Source organism: Rhododendron vialii, chromosome 9a (assembly GCF_030253575.1).
Source record: "Rhododendron vialii isolate Sample 1 chromosome 9a, ASM3025357v1".
In the NCBI taxonomy this organism is placed as follows: Eukaryota; Viridiplantae; Streptophyta; class Magnoliopsida; order Ericales; family Ericaceae; genus Rhododendron; species Rhododendron vialii.
The window spans coordinates 34789897-34803110 of record NC_080565.1 but is presented as its reverse complement, the minus strand read 5'-3'; the positions used below and the strand labels follow the sequence as shown (position 1 = coordinate 34803110).

The following is a 13214-nucleotide window of genomic DNA, read 5'->3' as shown; positions in this document are numbered from 1 at the left end:
AACCCAAGGGGTTGCTCGGGTTGAAGCATGACAACAAGAAGATAACTCTCCGAGCTCACGGGTTCCACTAACTTCAGGAAAAAACCCACGAGTTATTGGATGTTTATTGGGTCGCTAGCTCTAGAGTATTCAAATTGGGAGAGGCCCAAAACAAATCCAGACAGCCAATTGACAAAAAAGGTATATAAACAATCGGTAAGAAGGAAACACGGTAAGGAGAGTTGCAGTTAGCAGCAACGCCGATCCTTTCTCTAAGGCCAATTATGTCTACAGCAGTCGATGCATTCGCACGACGTCAAAGACTGCAATGCTTATATTGTACATAACATTGATTGCTATAGCCATCAACGCCAGAACAAGATCTAATTTCTGTTTCCCGAAAACAGTAACAAAACGCAAAACTTTTAATTTCATCACAGCTTTTGACGGTAAAGAACATGGTTAGAGCTTAAATTCCATCTCGTCTGGAAAACTCTGTTGCGGTAGTTACTCTTCAAGGTCATCATCATCCACCAACCATGGCATAATGGATCGGCAATGGAAACAGTTAAGAGGTGTTCAAGCAAATCAGAAAGCAGAGCCGCTGCCCTTCGTCTTTCCAAGCATCACATCTTTAGCTTCGTTTATTTTCGAAGCGAGGTAATGGCTACCCCCCGCATCAGGATGGTTTGCAACCATTACCCTTCTATGCGCTTCCTTGACCTTGTTTGGTGCCGCATTCTCCCTGTTAAGAATATAGAGCGGAAAATATATAGCGCAAATGAAGCAAGAAAGGAAGAGGGGGAGGAAAGAACACGAGATGCAATCATAATACCTTGATAAAGAGGATCAAAATAAGGTTTTAAAAAGAAACACAACCAATGCATAGCATAGAAGATAGAACCAGAAGCAACCTTTTAGCTTTAATTTATTGTCACCAAATGTTAATGCTTTATTCTTCCTTTCTACTCTCTCTCTTATATTCAAACTTGCTCATCATTCCTTGATAAAATACATGGCAAGAAAGAAATGGGTGCTGAACAACGCTTCTGGCAGTCTTTACTATAACCGAAATCTCCATTTATTATTCCATAAATATTCAGACAACTTATTATTCAAAAATTATCATCAGTCACCACAAGCAGAAAAGACAAATAATTAGGTCAGTTATTTCCAGAGATGACAAATGAATGGGTCTGAGCGGGTTTGGGCAGGTTGAAGCGGGTCGCGGGTCAAATATGAGTCAAATAGTAAACATGTTGAAACGGGTCGGGTCAAATATAGGTTAAGTCGAACCCCAATCCGCCCAACCCGACCCGTTGCCCTCTTCTTCTTCTTTTTATTTATTTTTTATTTATTTTATTTATTTATTTTCTTTTTTTGACATGGTTCCTTATCCGTAACATCTTTTTTTTTACTTCTTTGGTTTTTTAAAAAAATTATGAGTTTCGATCTTAACACTATCGATTTTATGAGGTCGCATGCTCAAATTTTACAGAGGCCAAACAATCCAAACTTTGGAGTCAGCGGAAGATTTGCCCGATTGTTAATTTTAGGACCCCGAAATTAGTCGAGGTCCCGGACACTCGATTACATATAAAAATTCCTTACACTAATGATATCTTCAAAATTAAAATCTTAATTAGTTTAGCACTTTTGAATTCGGAAGAAACCGACCTTCGTTATTTCAAGGAAAGACAGCTCCGTTTGTTCCAAATTTTCCATTTGACTGCACGTTGTATGCATTCAAAACAAGAAGACACAGATAGGCCTATCAATAGACTGGATCCGATTCGAAAAATTCGATCCGAATCCGAATCCGATAATCCAAATACGGATCGGATCAGATTAAATCCGTTATCAATCCGAATCCGAACTTTATTTTTTATAATTTTATAAATTTTTTTAAAAAAAAACAGTACTTTTTTTATTTTGAAAAAAAATGTTTAAGAAGTTGTATTTTTATTTTTTAAAATTTTTTTTGGAAATTTTTTTTTTTTTTGAAAAACATTTTTTTTTTTTGCTAAAATTTTTGAAGTAAAAATGTTTTCGGATCGGATTCGGATTTTCGGATGGGATCCGAATTTTTCGGATCCGAATTATCACTATCGGATTCGAGTCTTATTAGATCCGAATCGGATTTGGGTCTTATCGGATCCGGATCGGATTCGGCCCATTGACAGGCCTAGACACAAATGTCTGGTTTTGGAAGTATGAGAGAGAGAGAGCGCACGCGTTGTTATCGAATTTCCGGTGGGTGCCGACCCTTATTCGGCCAGTTTTGTTTGCATGTGTTGGAAGCTAATTTAGACCGTCAAACAAAAAAGGGTTTTGAATAAGAAAATAAGTCAATTTGGGTCTTTTAAGTCCAACCCATATTGAACCCACCTACACCTATATAAATATGGGTTGATATGGGTTCAACCCATTATATAATATGGGCAAATTGAGTTGAGTTATAAGTGGGCGGGTTACAAAATATGGGTTGGGATTAACACCTCCAGTTTTTGCCATAAAAGATAGGCCTCAAAATATCCCCCACTATCCTAACGCAAGGGCAGCCCCACACTAAAACTAAACGAGTAAAGAGCGTTACGATATTTTACTTGATAGAGCTCAACATATCAACACCCCTCTATTCTAACACATTGGCAGCACGATGTGTTGTGCCGAAAACGAAATTGAAAATATAAACAAAACAACAAGCAAAAATCAAGAACACAAGATTTACGTGGTTCTCCAAATTGGGTACGTCCACGGGAGAAGAGCAAGAGGATCCACTATAAACGGAGAAATAACACACAGAGCCGGCTATAACCGTAACTCTCGTTGAAGCATCCAGTTACAAATATCTAGGGACAAATCTCTGGCGGAACCCGATAGAGATACTAAAACCCTAGGTGGAACCCAATAGAGCATAAACCAAAACCCTAATATCTAATCTTCAACATGAGAGACCCCCTAGGGGCCTCTTCAAGGAGATTCACTCAAGAAGTCCAAAACCTAATGAAGAGAATAAGGCTATATTTATAGCCACAGAGTGTTTCCTAAAACCAATACTTGCCCAAACAAAATTCTTTACACCCAAAGTCTAAACCAACAAGGAAACAAATCTTTTAGGAAGTCAAATACCTTTCTTCGACCATCCCAAATTCAAGGCATATTTCCAACAAATCTCCACCTTGACTTGAATTCCTTTGAATTCAACACTATAAGCAATCTTCTCCTCCAATCGCTCTTCTCCACCCACCCCCCACAGGGCAACAACGGCCAAACAAAACCCCCCACGGGGTTAATCACCAACGGCACACACGAGCAAGGCTCAAGCACGACTGCTTGACCTTGTAAACGCAACTCAGAAAATCCAGCCGCACGTGCCTCCAAAGTAAACGTCCATCTTCAAACAGGCACCGCCCACCCAACGCATTCCTCCCGAATGCACAAGAAGATCTGCTCAAACTCCCTACGGAGTTAATTATCGATTTCACTACGGAGTTACTTACCAAACGAGTATACCGGTAAATGTAGTCTTCTCCTCAAACTCTCGACAAAACTTTATACTTCTCCTCCAACAAAAACCCTTGAATAATCCTTGTTGAACAAACTTCTCAACTTCGTAACGAGTCGCTATTGAAACGATCACCAATTGCACAGTACGCAGCGGAATACGAAAGCCTCGGATTGCAAACCCGGAGCTCTTATACCAATTTGTTGTGCCGAAAACGAAATTGAGAATATAAACAAAACAATAAGCAAAAATCAAGAACACAAGATTTACGTGGTTCCCCAAATTGGGTACGTCCACGGGAGAAGAGCAAGAGGATCCACTATAAACGGGGAGATAACACACAGAACCGGCTATACCCGTAACTCTCGTTGAAGCATCCAATTACAAATATCTATGGACAAATTTCTGGCGGAACCCGATAAGGATGCTAAAACCCTAGGTGGAACCCAATAGAGCATAAACCAAAACCCCAATATCTAATCTTCAACATGAGAGACCCCCTAGGGGCCTCTCCAAGAAGATTCACTCAAGAAGTCCGAAACCTAATGAAGAGAATAAGGCTATATTTATAGCCACAGAGTCTTTCCTAAAACCAATACTTGTCCAAACGAAATTCCTTGCACCCAAAGTCTAAACCAACAAGGAAACAAATCTTTTAGGAAGTCAAATACCTTTCTTCGACCATCCCAAATTCAAAGCATATCTCCAACAAATATTTGTTAGAACATGTGTGAACGTTGAGTCCCATATCGGATAAACAGAAAAAAAGTTGAACCTTAATATACAATTGAATGGCTCACCACTTATAAGGCTTAGCCTTTTAAGTGGATATGAGTCATTCAATGTATATTGAGCCCAAGTGATGTGGTGGACTCTTTGCCGTTACTCTCATACAAATTGGGCTTTGAGCACGTAGTGGCGGGTCAATGCATCGGACAAACTTTCAATAAATGGTATCAAAGCCAATGGCTGACGATCTATGGGAAGACTCTCAACGCACCATTGAATGGGTTTGCACAGAAAACACTCGTAGAGCGGTATAAAGTCTAAAGGTGACTCCCAATGAGGCAAGGTGACTCGATGTTGGAGTGCTGTATTGGATGGCTCATTGTCGATGGAGTTGACTTGTCGGGGAGCATGGTGCTGGTGAATGAGCACGTTGGCTCTCAATGGAGTTCTCGTAGGGGAGCATGGTGCCGGTGACTAAGCACGTTGGCTCTCAATTGAGAGGACTTTGAATCGATTGAGTGAGTGCAGAATAAGCCCAATTCGGGAGATAGGGTTGAGAGTATTAAATCAGAATCAAGGGGGAGCTTGGATGCAGAGAGAGGTTAAGGCCCAATGTTCAGTTCACGACTTCACGCATTAGGGGGAGATTTGTTAGAACATGCGTGAATGTTGAGTCCCATATCGGATAAACAGAAAAAGAGTTGGACCTTAATATACAATTGGATGACTCATCACTTATAAGGCTTAGCCTTTTAAGTGGATATGAGTCATTCAATGCATATTGGGCCCAAGTAATGTGGTGGACTCTTTGTCGTTACTCCCATACAAATTGGGCCTTGAGCACGCAGTGGCGGGTCGATGCATCGGACAAACTCCCAATACGATGTGTTTGACATTTCGAAACACATGAATCTCAATGCATAATTGTGTGGCTGACAGTGTACCGGGACAAAGGGGTAGGGATATTATGAGGTAGAGGATCTTGTGCCGCTCCGAAAGCCAACAGAAAAGCAGTTCACCCAAAGCCACAATTGTTAAGGGCTAGAAGTACAGATGCAATTTTGTGAATCTTCAGTCTAACATGTCTTCCCAAGAATGATGTTATGGTTACCTGATGCCAAGGATAAGAGCTGCTTCCCTTTTGGTCATAGTAGACTGAAAACCACCATCATAAAACCTACGAACCCTAGGTTTTGGTGGTCGAGTCTTGAATGCTTGCCAAGCCTGGATACCATATCTACCAGCAAGAGCAGCAGCAGCTACTGCAAGCCCAGCCAGAAACGGTGTAGCCTGAAAGTAGACAAGAAAGATTTTAAAGTACTGTTAAACTTGAACACAGCAGAAATTCAAAATTTATTCCCAAACTGTAAATCATGGGTCCATGATCAAGAAGCTTCTAGTTTCCCTTAGATCTTAAATTTACTTAGTAGCCAATTTCATGGATTGAATACATGCTCGATAAACATTTTCCCCTTTTGGTAAACCTAATACACCAACGATTATAGCAAGGCTCAAACATGTAAGGAAAATGACTAGGCAAAAAGAAATCACGTATAACTTGAACTTTGATTTTGTTTTTGAACTGCAAACCTGTTTCTTACTTACCCCCCACCAATACAAGAACGTAACAAAGAAAAAGTTAGCACTTTGTGGCTTAGTCACCAAGCCATAAAGTGTCAAAAATCTTCTTTTCAATGATAATAAAGTGTCAAAAAACTTCTTTTCAATGATAATGGTAAGAGTATGGTTACCATGGAAGATGCTGTAGACCACAAGGCAACAACCTAAGGAATTAAGCACTAAAAGACTGTTTGATAGCACCTACTTAGGTTTAATCTAATACATGTCCCGGAGACCCAACAACAAGAAGAGCAACCTCGATGCAACAAGACAAACCAAGTGTTTGATACTCAAACAACTTTAGCTAGTATGAACTCTTCAAACACCAAGCCTCCTGTCTAAATTGAAATTGCTCTAACGACCCCAATGGTGCACGGTTATCTAACTTGACGGGAATCTAAGGTTTGTCAAAACTTCTTTATGATACCAAATTAGAATGAATTGTTCATTCAGAATGTGCAGGGCATGACAAGTGTGCTTTGTTGTCCTACCGTAAATTATATCTCTCTCCTTTTGTGCTTTCAGGAATATGCTTGAGAAGTTAATCGGGCCACTATTCTTACGAATCATGCTTCGAGCCTCAAAAAGGCATGTCAGAAAGGATTCATTTAACCGAAGCCCAAAAAATATTACACCAAAATTCGGCCATTAAATATCTGTCACAAAGTTTTTCAATCACTATGGCAACTTTCAAAAGAAAGAACCTCAGCGTAACAAAAACAGTGGATCTCTTTTGGGGATCCAAGGTTAATGATGCGTTGAGGCCTCCAATCAGTTAAAGGGAACACTATATTGATATGAAATTAAATTAAAGAAAGTTGCTCCAATTAAAGAACACAAGCAAAAAGCATGTTTTACAATTTGGTTTTCCAAAATGGAATACACAAATCACAGCCGGTGGTTTAAACCAACTTAACAAAAATATGTAAAAAAAAAAAAAATTTAAGGAATCTCAGCTGAATCTAAGGAGGGAGCAAAGGGGATTAAAAGAAGCATTGAAAAAATGAGCAAAATTTACTCAGGACTCTGGACAAGCAGTTGCAATTCCCACCGAATTGGGAAAATAATTAGAAAAAAACAAGCTCCAAACCCATACGGGTACATGCTTTACGAGTTGAAAAGGATCATTGGAAACCAAAGATAGCATCGATCAAGGGTTCTCAAAGGAATACAAATAGGGAGAAATGACATGAAACTATGAAAGCACAGCGAATGGCGGAGACTATGAAATGCACAGAAGTAAATGAAAAGGAGATTTTGCTCACCATTTCTGCTGTAATTCGGAGGGTGAAGAAGATAATTGAATTCGCATCAAAGATTTCCTGAAAGTTCTGCTTCTGGGTTTTGTGGAAGATGGACTCACCACCGAGTTTGGTTCGTTCTCCCTAGTGATTTGGTGAGTGATGATTGTGAAGTGTACTCTGGTTAAGGCGGGGTGTGTCGTTCAGTTAACCATGGTTAGTAGGTAAATCTGTCCGAAGACTGGTTTGGGCCTGCGATAGGCCCGATCTTGGAGTTCAACCCAAGCCTGCCAGGGCTGGTCTCTTTTGAGTGGATGTTCTTATTAGATTCATCTTCTAGTTGTGAGTGGGCATCGTGTCGTGTCACGTTGTGTTTATATCGTGTCATCTCATACACATGCCATAATTTTTTTAATTCTAACCTGACTTGTTTGGCTTTTCGTATTATTTTGTTGTGTCATATTCGTGTTCTGTGTCAGAAATAGGCGACCCTAATTCGCTAACTTCGTGTCGTGTTATCATGTTGTCATCTCATGTTCGTGTCAGGATTCTCTCAACCTTAACCCGACATGTTTAGCTTTTTGTGTTATCATGTCGTGTCATATTCGTGTTTCGTGTCAGAAATAATTGATTCTAACCCACTAACTTTGTGTCCAGTTCTCCTGTCGTGTCGGAAATTTCCACCCCTACCTCTAGCTCTAAAATGTAATCGTGTGACTTGTGTCTTTCAGTTTGACACCCGGCAAAGGCTAATTCACAGGCTTGGCGGAATCATGGTCATATCCTATGACCCATGGAGACAATTCACAAGACAGTAGCACAACAAAAGAGGGTTGTACATGATCTCGACTATATTTAACACTACCAATGCCCTCCTGGAAAGTTTTCCTGTTGTTTAGTGCATGCTCATTTGTCTATAAAAAGCTACAGCAAAGTTCATATAGACCGGCTACAAAGAAGTTGATAATAATTGAGAGGTTTCAAATCTGATTGTGCCCGTAACTTTAGCTTACTACTTATATAGACCGTGATACCTCTATTGTTTCTTTTTTCGTAGTGAGACAGAAACCCGCTGCTTGAAATTGCGCCATAGCCGTGGGAGAGAATAGCACTTATTACTATCGCTCCACATCAGACGTCGACATCCCCGTTCGACATGCTCAAGCATCAATTGAAACATGCAGATTTTCCATGGAGAAAGAAGCACAATAAGAACAAGAAAGGAAAACAACATCCACTGAAGTGGCAGCACACTGATTTATTAGTCAAAGAAGGTCACAGGCCAGCACAGGGTCTTGTTTAAATAGTACAAGCTTAACGCAATGAAGACTGTAAAAGAATACAACACAAAGATGCAATGCCCAAAACAAAATCAAACAGTTGAGTGTTTCCATAAACTTCGATGGAAACAATCGACGATTAAACGAAGAACAAGTACGACAAACAACAGCAGTTGTTGAAGAAGAGAAAATTTCCAGAGTGTTAACCTCTTTTTATTCACTCTTCGTTTACACTCCAATCTAATATCGAATTTCCGTTACGTTGCCCCCTTCCTGTCGAATGTGGGTTCACTAAATTCGGAGTTCCAACTCCAACAGAGATGTTAGAGAAATCCCAGTCATGTACCCAAAATTGAGTGGCTTCATTTGTGTAACAGACTTTCCTTCATCCGAACCGTTGAATTCTCCAACAGGCAGCTAAGATTTCTCCGACTGATAATGTTGGAACCCGAAATCCAGTACTCTTACCGTCCCCCTCCGTTGCTTGGTTTCTTTTCTGAGTGAACGCTGATATCCAGCTTGGGTGGGCCAGAGTGCCTCCTTATTCCAGCCGGTGAGGAGGAAAATGAGAGCCGCTTCTTAGCAGAACCTGCTGATCCCTTCTCCGGTGTTCCATTCCCCAGTGGGCTTGGAATCCGGTAGGGCCGAGTCTTGGCTTTCGCTGACTCTGTGGGTCCCATGTATCTCGGAACTGAAGGAGAGCTTGCTAGGCTTTCATCATCTCTCGCTGACGACCCGGCAATGCTGTGCCTCCGGTGGTACCACTCCGACTGAAAACTAAGCATGCTCCGAGAGTCTTCACCACCACCACTGCGGCCACCACCCTTGGAACTTACTGATGGCGCTCTGGAAGCATTGGTAGAAGGCGATTGGCGGCTAGGAGTTAATGCAGTAGGAGAAGGGATGTTTTTGCGGTTGAGATCGCGATGAGAGCGAGATTTGCCGAGTTCTCTGACAGGAAAGGCTTGGGCTGTTGCCCTTTTTATGGAGGCGTGATCGCTGTACAGTTCTCTTTCGCGGGCGTTTTCGTTTTGCCAAGGCCGGGATGCCATCCAACGCTCTAGCCAACTCCATCCCCAGTGAGGATAGCTTGGATCCATGAATGTTTTGTGGTTTGCAGATTTTGAAGAGCTCTTCAACACTTGCTGTTGCAATAAAATTTCCACATGAGTCCCTTTAGTATTCAAGATTTACAAAGAACATTCTTCAGCTTCATAGTTAAAAACTAGTAGTAAAAAGCATGAATCCAGGATGCATAGGAAAAACTTATCTACTTTTTTCAAGCTTATGAAGTTGCTACAAGCAGTAGCTATATAAGCCTCATCAGTCTGATTCCCATTGAAGTCATAAGGAAAACGGAGTTTCCGTAGAATCACCGTAGTCGATTGCAACACAAGAATGTAATCCTTCAAGAAAAAACTACAAGACTTTCTGTGTCACAATTGTTAAGAGAATAAAAGTGCCTTGTAAAGATGGTATAGAAGACACAGTGCCTCATTCCAATTTTATACTGTTACGAAAAGCAAAATTGGACAGACTTCCATGGGATGCAAAACTAATACCTAAGAAAATTATAGCTTCGTTGGGATCGTTGGTTTGTGGAGGGACAGAAATACGTGAACAACACTTACAACAGTATAAAATGATAACGGTCTGAAGGAGCCAAAATAATTTACCACCATTCATATAGCTCGGATATTATGATACTCAATAGTCACACGTGCGTTCTAACAGATGAAACGCTGTTAACATGTTTGCTAACGCGTATCGGTGTATGATTCTTTCAAATTTTCTGGTCATGAACAAAGAACGATTTAGTGAAACTTAGAGAATCAAAATATGATAAAAGTTACCCGGTGGGAGTACGCATAAGCCAAAGCCCTTTCCCTTCTCATAGCAGCCTCCTGCTTGTTCTGTAAGTTTGCTTCAATCTGCTCCTTAGATCGAACACTGGCATTCCAATCGTCTTCCACCTATTACAAATCGGTTCCTAAAATTAATTATCAGATTTAATGCAACAGGAAAAAAAAAAAATTCTAATTGTGTGCACTTGCACGGAATGCATTGTTCAGAGAGTATAATCAAAGTTAACAGCATAATAAGGCAGTGCTCCAACAACTAGAATATGTTTCCCCGATCCACGAAATGAATTTGAAACAATAAGGGAAAAATCTTGCAAAAGTAAAATGAATCGATGATTTCGATTCATGTCCTCAACTTCGGTCAACATGTGCAAAATTAAACCGGTTCGCCCATGACAAGGAACAGTTTGCCAAGAGAAAATTACTAACCAAATTCTGAACGAGACAAAGCACATCGAAATGTTTAGGCTACAGAGTAAATCCGAAAAAACCAAAGATACCAATTTCGATAATAGCACTCACAGAAGCTCGAAATTTCTCAAGCTCTTTCTCGCATTTCTGTTGGAGCTGTCTCTGCAGAGTTTCATTCTCCTCAGACATTCGGATTCTCCTTGCCCGAATCTGAGACTGGACCCTAGCCATAGTCTGCATGCACCGTAATGTGGTTGTGGCTTGACGTTTGACAGACGGACCGTGTATAAGAGACTTCAACCTAGCTAGCCCTCTCAAGGTTCGCAATGCCCTCCTTGCCTGAAACAATGAATTCAATCCCAAACGCAACATCAAATGAGAAAACGAAAAAAAAATAAAAATGCACTCGTTACTTTGAACGGATTCCTATCGATCTTGGTTATTTTTTACCAATAGTTACGATTGTGACGGCATAACTAAATCTTCGCTTAACTAGAATAATCCCCAAATATGGTATCTGATTTATCCATTGGTTAGCACAAAAAGCAGACTTAAACGCAGGCAACAAACACACTCACAACATGAGGGTATATTATGCGTACTTTATGATCTACTTATAGATTAGAAAAATGATCCTGAGATGGGAGAGATTGATACCAAGTATCCCCGGAATGCTGTCTGAATCTTAGTTGCAGCAACTTCCTCCTTCGATTTACCCGAGTAATGGACCGCAGCTCTGAGCCGAACAACCTCTGCCGCAGCCTGCGCGGCTGCAACGGCCGCCTCTGCCGCCATGGCCGTGGCAAGGGCAGCAGAACAAGCATGTTTGTTCTGCTCATTTTCGGCTTTCGCTAATTTCACCTCCTGGGTAGGAGTGGCAGGTGGAGAGCCCGAATTCGGGCTCTTGTGTTTCCCGAACCACTTGCTCTTCGATTTGTGGCTTTTCTGCTAAGGAAATAGTGCAATTTTTACGCGATGGAATGCGAGAAAACAACAATAGAAAACCGGAGCAATCACTTGAGAATGCAAAGGATTTACAAAAAAGTGTACAAGTCCATACCAAAACACAACAAAATTCCAAAAGAGAAAGGGAACTAAAGATCCATCTAAAACCTTGTCTTTCTTCCCCTTGCATTCAGGACTGAGAGCCTTCTTCACTGCAGAAATCCAGCTCCCTTTCTTCCCCATTTCCTACTCAATTTGTCTTTTGAAAAAACACCACAGGAATATGTGAAAACACAATTCAAGAACATGAGTACATGACCAAAGTTTGCCACATTTGCTAAAATGCCAAATTAAAGAAAGTGTAGCCATTGCTGTTTTTTGTTTTTTTTTTTCCTCGGCAAAAGAAAAATTTTATTAATCATTGAAACAAAGTTTATAACGATTGAACGGAACCAAACATGGCATTCATGTATTTTGAACATTTGGAACTAACAAAAAAAATACTAACGAAAAGAATGACCCAACCAACATAGTATACAGTATACACATTAAAACACAACACCCCGTTTATGAATTCCCCAAATAACCAATTTCCACCACAATGCAGTGAGAGAGAGAGAGAGAAAGAGAGAGAGAGAGAGAGAGAGAGAGAGAGAGAGAGAGAGAGGGGAGGATATGAATTGAAGGCCTATGCATGAGGCCCCGTTCAGTTAGCCGGAAAGGATGCTAGGAAAACCAATTTTCATCGTACTTTCTCACAGGCTTAGTGTTTAGTTATTAGGAACCACAACTTCAACTTTCTTGGTAGAACACCTCCCTCCAAATAGACATTGAAAAAAAAAGAGGAGGAATTTTAAATTTTCCTTGTGGATTGATTACCTTTGCTTCACTTTTTCCTAAGAATACACTTTTCAAACAACATTTCCGAGAACCGAAAAGACTAGCGTTTCCCAAAAAGGGAAAGGGTAAAACAAGGAATAAAAGGAAATTAAAAGGTGGAACCCAGTTCAAACTTTCTACGTTCAGCATTACAGTACTATATTCTTTTATGTTTTCAGCAAATAAAGGGATAACAATACAGTTTTTAACCTGCAAATGGGAATGTGTGCAGAATGCAGATCCCTGCAATTCCTATTCTCTCTCTCTCTCTCTCTCTCTCCGACAAGAAACATTGACAACATGCGTCCTAGAAGAAGAGAGAGAGAGGGAGGGAGGAGTTAAGAGTAACAGATGGGAACGGTGGGGTGGTTTGGTGCCTTTGGGCAACGGCAACTGGGGTTGCAGGAAGTGGGGCCTAAAACCGGTGGTGGAATTTATGAGTCTCCTAGCTATCTGAAGTCCTCAATCACTCACTAGTCTCACTGAAGTTGCTCCCATTTTGCAACTCTATCTGGGTCGCAAGCTAAGCACGATTCGCTTTCTCAAATAAATACTTAAAAAATAAAATTTTATTTTTAAATATAAAAATAATAGACTTACAAAAATAATTTTTTAATTTTTTTTTCAGGATTTGATAGATCTCATCGAAATTTATTAAACAAAATGCATATTGCATATTTTTTGACTTTAGTAAGTCTATTATTTTTAAGTTTGAAAATTATAAATAAGTAGTACATATTTTTTAAGGACTCAAGTCACA

General features: G+C 40.3%; 2 protein-coding genes across 5 annotated transcripts; both read right to left on the bottom strand.

Moving 5' to 3' along the window:
- Positions 1 to 168: 168 nt before the first annotated feature.
- LOC131301591 (mitochondrial import inner membrane translocase subunit TIM14-1) lies at positions 169 to 7355 on the bottom strand. The gene is made up of 3 exons (XM_058327954.1): positions 7102 to 7355; positions 5328 to 5506; positions 169 to 724 (listed from the first exon to the last, which is right to left on the bottom strand). The coding sequence occupies exons 1-3, from the start codon at positions 7102 to 7104 to the stop codon at positions 568 to 570; spliced, it is 339 nt and encodes a 112-aa protein (XP_058183937.1). The 5' UTR covers positions 7105 to 7355; the 3' UTR covers positions 169 to 567.
- A 955-nt stretch (positions 7356 to 8310) lies between these two features.
- Positions 8311 to 12789, bottom strand: LOC131301620 (protein IQ-DOMAIN 3-like). Of its 4 annotated transcripts, none has more exons than XM_058327991.1 (6): positions 12665 to 12789; positions 11744 to 11834; positions 11288 to 11578; positions 10742 to 10969; positions 10211 to 10330; positions 8311 to 9502 (listed from the first exon to the last, which is right to left on the bottom strand). In XM_058327991.1, the coding sequence occupies exons 2-6, from the start codon at positions 11816 to 11818 to the stop codon at positions 8822 to 8824; spliced, it is 1395 nt and encodes a 464-aa protein (XP_058183974.1). In that variant the 5' UTR covers positions 11819 to 11834; positions 12665 to 12789; the 3' UTR covers positions 8311 to 8821. The 4 variants fall into 4 exon arrangements, with proteins under 4 accessions (XP_058183974.1, XP_058183977.1, XP_058183976.1 ...); XM_058327994.1 differs by having other exon boundaries at positions 11288 to 11575; XM_058327993.1 differs by having other exon boundaries at positions 12655 to 12734.
- Positions 12790 to 13214: the final 425 nt, after the last annotated feature.